The sequence below is a fragment of the Meleagris gallopavo genome, chromosome 12, assembly GCF_000146605.3.
Source record: "Meleagris gallopavo isolate NT-WF06-2002-E0010 breed Aviagen turkey brand Nicholas breeding stock chromosome 12, Turkey_5.1, whole genome shotgun sequence".
Lineage (NCBI taxonomy): Eukaryota > Metazoa > Chordata > Aves > Galliformes > Phasianidae > Meleagris > Meleagris gallopavo.
The window spans coordinates 10,698,691-10,708,417 of NC_015022.2; the positions used below are offsets into that span (position 1 = coordinate 10,698,691).

A 9,727-nucleotide genomic window follows, 5' to 3' on the forward strand; every position below is an offset into this window, starting at 1 on the left:
GCGCCGCGGCTCCCGGTGGATAATCTCTGCGTTTCGTTTTGGGTTTGCTCTGTTTTCTATACACACTTTGCCATATCTCGTTAGTTTAGCGGCGCTGATAGGAGAGGGCCGAGGAGGAGCCGCTCGGGAGCTCGGCGTTGTTAAACACTGCGTCGTTAAACAGGGGTCGGGTCATACAGTCCCGCATTTGGGAGGACGGATGCAGCACAGCTGCTGCTAAGCTCGGGCACACCGCGGTTCTGCGCTCTGCTTCTTCTGCCTGGGTCTTGCAGTTTGCTCAGCTGACGGCAACAGTCCCCTACCTTTGTTTGTTTGTTGCTTATCGGCGTTTTCAGGCTTCAGGCCCGGCTGTAGTACGTCGGTGCTACAGTGTTTCATCTGAAAGCTGATGTAATGAGTGAGAAGGAGAGGAGCGGAAGTCAAGACAAACGTGCGAAGCGGGCCGCAAACGTTCGTGCCAATCACATTAAAAAACATCATTGTACAGTAGGAAAGTTGTTTTGGCACCTGTCCTGTGATAGTTGCTACTTTTCTCCAATAGCAAAATAACTGATCCTTTTCATTTTCACTTACACTTTGGAGAGTGGGTGCTGCATGGATCTCAATGAGTACGAGCATAAATATCTGAACTGAATTACGGGGTTTGTTGCAGCAGTTAGAAGAAAGTTCCCTTAAGAGCTTAGTCTAATGCTATTTCCTGCAAAGGCAAATAGCCTTTGCCCAAATCTACACCGTTTATGCAGTCAGGAAGTTCTTTGGGCACCCTTGGTTTCTTTTTATTTTGCCTGCTCTTTGTCCTAGGCCTATATTCTGGGGTACGTTTAATTGGTTTGGCTGGCTTCCTTCTAAGCAACGCCTCTCAGCTGCTGCTGTCCCAGAGGTACCAAGAAGTCATTAGATGCTGCACTTTCACACTGGAAGCATCTCATACTCTGTTGCTGCTTACTTCCAGTCTCCTAGCAAGGTGGTATTCACTGCAATCTGAGTGTGTGCTGTTCTCCTAAAGCCATGCTCTTGTCAGGAAGCAAGCTGCAGTTTCAGGCTGATATGCTTGATTCACAATCTCAGGCTGTGCTGTTTGAATTTTCCTTTTACACTGCCTGATCTTTACAGCTTGATTCTACACAAGCAGGTGAACTCCTGCACTTACAGTCTAAATTGTACGAGTTGCACTCTCCAAAATACAGCTTTGGTGCCTTGACATCTTCTTAGAGTTCACTAAAAGGAAAGATGGATGTTATGAATGTTGTAGAGGTAAGTTCTAACTTCACTCTCCAGGTCCAGAGGCACATGCCATGGACAACAGTGAAGTTGGCTCCAAGATAGTAACCAGGAATTTTAGAATTAGGCTATGTATGTCCTGGTACATGAAGGAGGGAAAGGAACTGGAGAAGAGGTGGAAGGATGTTCATCAGGAGGATATCTGAATTTCCTTACACATTTGGATAAAAAATGTCAAGGCTACAAATGTATGTAGCATAGTAATGGTGTATGGCCAAACTGAGCTCTGGTTCTTGTCCTAGCAATAGCATGAGGAAATTCTTTTCTGCAAAGCAGTTCCAGTCTTTTTATTTTGCTATAACAAGTACTTGTTTGTTCTTCAGTGCCAGTAGAAAACTCAAGTCAAGAAAAATAAAATGTATAATTCAAATCTGAATACGTACCTCTAAGACCAAGATAGGTATGTCTGAGGGTATACTTCAGCTTTGAAACCTCAGTCCTCCACAAGGAACACTGGGCTCATATGTCCTTGTCATGTTTGACAGTTGCATGCACTGGCCAGCTGTTCAAATACATTGTATGGGTTTGGAACAGGACAAAGCTAGGAATCTGCTATTCCAAGAATATTTTTCTTGCCTGCCAGGGCTTTGTAGCAGTACAAACAAAAACAGCTGGAAGAAATAGTTCAAAAATAGTCTGAGCCAGTTTTATCTATTGTATGAAGGCATCTTAGCAGTGTGTTAGTGGAATCCAGTTACTGGTTCTTTTTCATTCTGTCTTTTTTTTTTTCTTTTTTTTCCCTAGCACTGTATCTGCACTGCTTAGACCACAAATGGAGCTGGGGAATTCTTACAGAGATAACCCTATACCGTATTTTCCTACTGTTTCTAGTATAAAGATGTCAGAACTGTATTAGGATTAAGAAGAGATATAGAGCACATCCGGAAAAGCTGTAGGAAAAGACTTATCAGGCTAAAGCACAGTAAAAGCTTTTCTACAAATAGTTTATTCACAGAAAAATGTAGATATGAGAGATCTGGACAACGTTGTAGATTATACTAAATTGGAATTAGAAAAAATGTAAAATATTCATGGACTTTTTTAGCAACTTTTTCAGATCTTAAGCTGCTAAAAGTCACTAGAAAAAAAAAATAGAGTGATAAAATAAGAGCCAGAAAACATCAACCAAATTTCTTGCTATCCTTTCCCTTACACATCTGCTAGCCAATTCTACCCATGTGACAGTAATCTGCTAAATTAGTTCCAAAATGCTGTTAAGGCTCTGACTTCATTAATATGCCTTAATGGCCCTGACTCCCTTCAGCTGGGGCCGCACACCCACACCTCTGCTCCTGGGCACAGGAACTCCATGGACTCTCAGGTTGGGATGGTTTTCCTTTTGTGAGCTCAGCTGATGTGTAGATTGATTTTGAGGTTATGTTTATATTTCCTTTTTTCTATAGTTCTCTCTGAGGTCTTTGCTCGTTATTGTTGCTCTCTCCAGCCTTTCTGCTCGCCTTGCCCAGGAGTTGGTGCAGCTGTGCCCTGCTGGCCTTGCTCTCTGACCTGGCTCTGCCTGGTGGGAAGCAGCTGACTCTGGTCGCTCCTGGGAGGGCAGTTTGTTGGAGCACTGTAGTCATGGGTGAGTCCAGATTGGTTGATAGAAGCAGCATTTTTTAGATGCCTTTATGACATGATACAGAATGTTTAAATATATGTCTGCTTTTAGAGTCTTAAATACTTCTGAGATAATTTTCAGTAGCTTTTCAGTGTTTTTTTTTTTGTTTCTAATGATCATTCTCCCTAATTCATGAGTGTCTCTTCCTAAATATATTTTGGAAACAAAGCAAGGTGTTACTGAACAGCCTTCAGCTTTTGTGGCAATTCAGGGAGTCTGCGTATGCAGCAGTAGTGCTATTTAAAATGTAAAACATAAGAATAAGCCCCTTGCCAAACAGCTTATTTACAGGCAGATGTTAGTGACTCACACACGCCTGGAGCTGATGAAACCAGATTGAGTCCTGTTAGCCTGCAGATGGTTGAAGGCTATTGTCAATAGCAGTACTGTGGATATGGAGGCTCTGTGAGAAAATTGCTGTTTGCTGACCAGAAACGTAGAAGGGCAATTACTGTTTCTGTAATGTTAGCAATAATATATAGAGGGAGATATTTTCTCTGGCTGACGTATCTGCAAGTGTCATTCTCCTGTGCAGTACTTCAGCCTATGCTCCTGCTTCTCTAACTAATTAAGTAGGACAAGTCAGCCAGCTCACAGTAGCTTTTGCTTGTGTTGGAATAACAGCCTTCCAGGAGCTGATAGATAATGATAGAAGTGTATTTTGAGTATCATGAAATAATTTGTAGTGTAGTTAGATGCAAAAGTAAACAATAAGTTTTCTTTAGTAAAAGATATCATATGGATAATATATCTGTTAGTAATGTTTTGTAATAACTGATAACACTAGGCTGTCCTATTTTCACTGGTGAACAAATTCCTCCTGCATGTACAAATGCAGAGAATCATAGAATCACAAAATACTGTTTGAGTTGGAAGAGACCCTTAAAGGCCATCTGGTCTAAATCCCAGGACTGAACAGGGCACCTGCAGCTGATCCAGTGCTCAGAGCACTCGAGTGTCTCCAGGAACAGGGCACTGAGTCCAACTCCTGGCTCCACACAGGACTACCCAAAACTTCATCCACATTCCTGATAATGTTGTCCAATGACTCCTTGAACTCTGGCAGCTTGGTGCTATGACCTCTTCCCTTAGGAGTTAATTTCAGTGCCCAACCACCCTCTCAGAGAAAGAGCTATACGTTAGGGACGCCTTATATTGGTACAACAACGACTAGAATCTGGCTCTCTGTCTGAATTTATCTGCTCTTGTCCAGTCTTACATAGAATATATCTCAATTTCTGTAAGGGGTGTCTACACAGAATGAGAAAAAAGAGGCTGTAGCTGAGGCACAGGTTTCCAATAATACAGCTGGTCTATAGATTTTACTAATATCAGTAGCAGACTGAAGAAATGTCAGAAATTTTGACATTCGCTTAGTATGGGGTAACAGAGCTAGCCAAGGAGAACAGAAAAGTGGGAAATAAGTTGCGTGGCTGTCTGTCTGTTTGTTTTCCAGCAACTTGTATCTCCAAAACGTCAGTGCGGAGCTTCAGAAAACTTCTTTTCCTCCATCCACCAAGTTTTTCTAACCTTTCTTTACCCTCGTTCATTGTCAAGTAGGTTGTATTCACTTATGTCATCACTGCATCTTAATAAGAGCTAGTACATCTGCTGGCTCCCACAGGAGCCAGGAACCTCCTCTGATCCTCCACAACTAAGTCAAATCTGAGTCCCTTGTGACAATGAAATCACTTCCACATCTTTTAATAGAATATAATAACAAAATGATCTTCATTTTTTTTTTTTTTCCCTAAGCAATGCTGCTGAGTTGTTTTGCATTCATTTTACAGAGAGCAGATAGCTTACTCTGCTCCTCTTGCACTTGACCTGGTACCTTCACATTAAGCTGCCGGTTGCAGCCAGCCTGTACTGAGGAGAAGGGATGATTTTCCTCTGGTAGGTTCAGAGTTCTGTCTCTTAATGAAGACTGTAGCTGTCAACTCAAGAAATGAGAGCAATTGACAGCGGCAGAAGGGGTTGGCGGGTAGAAGAGAACAGAAGAATCAGAAATGGATTTCAAACTTGTTTTCTCTCCTCGTATTTGCTTTGAACTTTAAAGTATAGATTGGCCCAGGAATTCTGTCTTAAATTAATATACTGTCCTGCTTTCTCTTTTTGAGCATGATGTTTTGTTTGCTGCTTTGTTCTCACCTGCACAAGCCAAGAGGAGTGGACAACCATTTTGTAGTGGGTTTTGTTATAGCTTTTCTGTATTTGTAATTTGACGTGCAGACTGTATGCAAGACAGTGTGAATCTTGTTCTTGTTATTGCCAACCACTTGATGCACAGTGTCACTTATTTCCTGAAGCTATTTTCCAATGGCCTCATTTCTGGTTCTTGCTTTTTTTTAGTCTGCTTCAACACCTACCCATATTTATTACTTCCTTTGGCTTTGCTGCATTTTCCTATATTAATCATTCATCCACTGCTTTCATAACTACATTGTTTTTGTCACTTGAACTCCTCCCAGTAAGGTATTTCTTCCAAACTTTCCTGTTTGTTTTTTTTTTGTTTTTTTCCCCCCCCCAGTCTATCTCACTGTTCTCTCCTTCCATATCCATACTGGTGTGTATCAGGACACGTAGTGACATGTGGCAGCTGTCTTGGGATCTGGGCATCTGCTTTGCTCTGCTTCCTACCCTACCTGCAATGATGTACTGAGGAAAACCAGTTATCACACTGAGCTTTGTATGATGTTCATGACGTGCAACATAGACTCTGAAGGGATGAACTCTGCTTAGGCACCAGGTGTTCCTTATTTCACAGAGCACTCAATGTTTTATTCTTAAAAAACACAGAAGTAAAGGCCATCAAAGCTTCCGAGGAAGGTGGGTTGTTGTCATTGTTCATGAGAAGAAAATGGCAGACAAGTTCAAGAATTCACATTTGGCATTCCCACAGTCCTCAGAGGGGCTTTATGTAGGTGTATATATATGTGTTTGTGTGTATATATGTTTTATATACACATGTATCTATTACATATAATATATTTTGCAAACTAGGGGAGGAAAAAGTCCAAATAGACCAAATAAATTTTACCCCGCAATTAATTTTTCATTTTGCCTTATCTGCATGCAAATGTATGTATTTTTATGTATTTTATATTGAAGTATTTATATCTTTTTAATATTTTTCAATTATGCCTACAATAATCACATGAAAATATAGGCATCAAAATTGCATAATGATTATGTGACTGTATTATAAGTAGATCTCAACGTGTCTATCCCAGCATTTTTTTAGGGCTATGAACACTGAACTGAAAACAAACTATGTATATTCCATCTGAAACAAAATGTGTTTGTTCTGGAAAGTCATGAAATTTAATGCATCTGCTACTACTGTACAGGATCATAAATATGCAAATGCACCACAAGTTGTTTTGCTTGAAGATAAAATGGAATTTGAGTGATAAATATTCAATTACTTGCAGTAGTGACCATTAGTTTATATTGTATTTATTAATATTGGATTCAACTGAACACAAACTAAGAGGAAAACAGAAATTTGCTATAATGTTTTGGACCACACATAAGTATGCTTTTATTTTTCTTGAAGCCACAAGGCTTTTTTTCTCCTTGTTGTTCTGATGGAGCTGTTCCCAAAGCCCAGGGCAGCCATCAGCATGGAACGCGGGGTTCCCTCACACTGGGGAATGAAAGGCACAGTACCATAGCTGAACTTCATGCCTTTACTAATAGAGGCTTTACTCTCTATAGCATATAATGTTTGTGAAGTGTGACAGTGCATGATTGCTCTCTCCCCCAGAGAGCTTGTTATTTCAGGGTAAACAGGCGCCCTGTACAAACATGATGCGGGGTCAAAGAACTGATTATGCCCTATCAGGGTTCTCATGACTCTTGTTACAGGAAATTTAACATTTTCCTTTTATTAGTCAATCAGGTGCAGCTCTATTACTGATAACTTTGAGGCCTCCAACCAAAATTCACTTTCTGCATGGGGCCTCAGCAGGATACTTCCAGCTTTGGTATTCATTAGGCTTAATCCTGATTTATGAGCCAAATGTTGTTCTGCACTGTTTCAGTGGATTTTGAATTTGTAGTTTAGCCAAACACATTTTCCCTGAGTAGTACAGACTTTTGTTATGATGTAAAAATGGCCTTCGTGATCATCAGATTGGCTTAGCTGAACTTGCTTTGAGAGAATGTTTATATTTAGTGGGGTCTGCTGAAGGTGTACATCTGCATTTCAGGACAGAGGTAAATAGAGACGTGCATTTTTCTAGATTTGAAGGCTTTGTGTTCAGGTTTTCCAAGAGTGGAATCTGATGATTAGCATCTGATCAAACATTCTTTATTTACCAGACCAGAGATGTAATTTGCTTCAATTTGGCCCGTATCTGTATCCTGCAGGGTTTTATTTCCCTCCTTTTCTGCTTGCAGATGAAGACTTTTGTTGTCACAATTGAATGTAAATCAATCAATAACAAAATGCTCAATGTCTGTAGCCAGTACTAAAGACACCTGGCCTTAAGTACTTAGAAAGCAGAATAAGACCATCGTACTTCCAACCAAGTGCCTTATGAGACTGTGCCAGCTGTACAGATGGATGAGATCATGATTGTGTTCAATGAAATAAGTGCAAGTGTCCATATCTCACAATTCTATGAAGTACAAGAACTTTACAGCTGTCATATTTAATGTCATTTAAATGATGTATATTTTAGAGAACAGCAAAAGAAAAGCATATGCAATAGAAAAACATTATTAATAGTGAGAGATAAATACTGGAGTTACGTATGTGAACTCTTGAGAGATTCACTGTAATTTCCTATTCAAAAATCTTTTACCAGCTCTGCCAGACTAACATGGCATGAGTGTCAGTCAGAACAACGTGTGACAGGTTTGCTAATAAGCAGTACTCAAGGACTTGATACTGGATGAGGAGCTTTGCAAGCATTTGGAAAGACAGAATAAATCATTCCTTGAAGAGCTTATAATTCATAGAGGTTATGGACAGTGAGCAGAAGAGAAGTTAATTGTTCCCTTAGAAGCAATGATTTCTTGTAATGGTTAATTAGTTTATTAGGATTGCTGACAAACTGCCCCAGAGTTGAAAATGAGCCATCTGCAACCTGTAAGTTTGTGGCCTTTAACTTTGGAACACGTATTGAGCACCCATGGCAGACTCCTTCAGCATTCTGAAATGGTTTTGTCTGACAGATCTTGTCTGGACTCTTGGGTTTCATTCAGCTTTTGCCTGGCTCGGCAGAAGGGATAACGGAGGTCTCCAGCAGGAGTTAAAATCCCAAAGCTGTCACATTCACTGAAACCTAGAGATGAGAGTGCAGGGGGTGGGGAATGAGGCGGCGGTGAAGAAATCAAAGAAACAGGGTAAAGGAGACAACAAATGACTGTGATGTGAGAGTGGGTTCCACATAGGGGAATGTCCCCACTGAAAGTTGTCAAAACAACTGTATAGTTTTTCAGCAGTAGGCTTAGGATAGATAAATACTGTTAGTTCTTGGGCTGGTGCTTGTCTTGCATACACACACACACACACACACAAAGATTTCTATGTAATAAAAGCAAACGAACAAAAAAAAAACAACACAAACAACAACAACAAAAACAACCCAAAGCCAAGCCATACAAAAAACCCCAACCATGGAGGGTGAGGGAGAATGAGACTAAAACTGTCTGTAGATTGGGCAAGACATATTGCTGGTCACTGTTGTACCATGTGTACCATTATTTACTCTAATGCTTTCTGAAAATCATCCTTTGGGTTTGGGGGATGCTTGCAGGTGCTTACCTCTGTTTTCTTGCATGCTTTGTACATCCAGTTGTAGAACTTATAACTTAAGTCCAAAATCATGCAAGGAATTAAGTGTGTGACACAACAGCAGCCCCACTGAAATCAGAGTGCCTGCTGGAGCTGTCTGACCTGGTCTGCTCACTACTACTCACTTGTTCTCCAATTAATTGCAGGAGATGAATGAGTGTTTCTAAGACTTGCAAACATGATGTTCTATTATCTTTTGTGTTTAGGGTTATACTAAGGAAGTGATGAGAAGCAATGTTGTAGGAAGGTATCAGAGTAAGGAGAAAGTAAAGAATGCAGGCAAGAAGCTCTGAAAGAAAAACAATAATGCCGATCAGCATTTAAATTTAGGAAACTATTAGACTCTCAGGGCCCAACTTTGTGATGTTATCTGCGGCTAACAGCGGTGCTATGAGGGCAGCCCGTGGCCCAGCGACCCGGGGGGAGGGAAGGGTCGTGCGGTACCCAGCGGTGCCCGGGGGCCGCTCCCTACCCGCGCCATCCCTTTGGCCGCCGTCCTCGCCACCGACTTTCAGCAGAGGGCACTCTGTTCCTAACGATGGAGGAGGCGCTTTCCCTCGCTGGTGAGAAACCTCAACGCGCTGGAAAAGTTTCCAGCGCAACATATTTGAACAAACTCTTCATCGGTTATGTTTAGTTCGCCGGAGCGTATTTTTAACTTCGGTGGCAGGGATAATAGCCCTTTTTCTGTGTGTTGCTCTTAGACTCGACGAAAGCTCGGGACGTCAGTGGAAGCCGCAGCGCAAAGGTAGAGGATTTTACCCCGTTACTGCTTAGCGACCGAGAGGGGAAGGCGAGCGGAGCTGTCGGATGAGACGTACTTGTCAGATTTACAGTAGGAAACCTAAAAATATCGCGGAGGGCAGCGTGATTAAAGACCTCCTCGGCGTGCGAGCGGATTCGCAGCTGTACTGTCGGAGTCGCTTGGAGATGAGACGCGGGACGGTTGCGGTTTTGGAAGCTGCTTCGCATCAGCTTCGGGGGCTGACTTCACGGTAGCGTTCGCCCCTCGGGGGAGGACG

General features: G+C 41.7%; 2 protein-coding genes across 5 annotated transcripts in view; one reads left to right on the plus strand and one right to left on the minus strand.

The window, feature by feature from the left end:
* Positions 1–74, minus strand: part of LOC100550044 (lamin-L(III)-like) — a 17,232-nt gene extending 17,158 nt beyond the window's left edge. The window contains exon 1 of the mRNA XM_010717521.3: positions 63–74. Coding sequence (XP_010715823.1) covers positions 63–74 — 12 coding nt within the window. The remainder of the gene's footprint in view (positions 1–62) is intronic.
* A 2,289-nt stretch (positions 75–2,363) lies between these two features.
* The window catches only part of ADAMTSL3 (ADAMTS like 3), a 187,963-nt gene continuing 180,599 nt past the window's right edge, over positions 2,364–9,727 (plus strand). For 2 of the 4 annotated variants that reach the window (XM_019619471.2, XM_010717457.3), the window contains exons 1-2: positions 2,378–2,602; positions 9,410–9,453. In XM_019619471.2, coding sequence (XP_019475016.1) covers positions 2,526–2,602; positions 9,410–9,453 — 121 coding nt within the window. In that variant the 5' untranslated portion in view covers positions 2,378–2,525. Of the gene's footprint in view, positions 2,603–9,409; positions 9,454–9,727 lie in introns of all 4 variants that reach the window. The other 2 variants (XM_031555318.1, XM_019619472.2) reach the window with 2 other exon arrangements.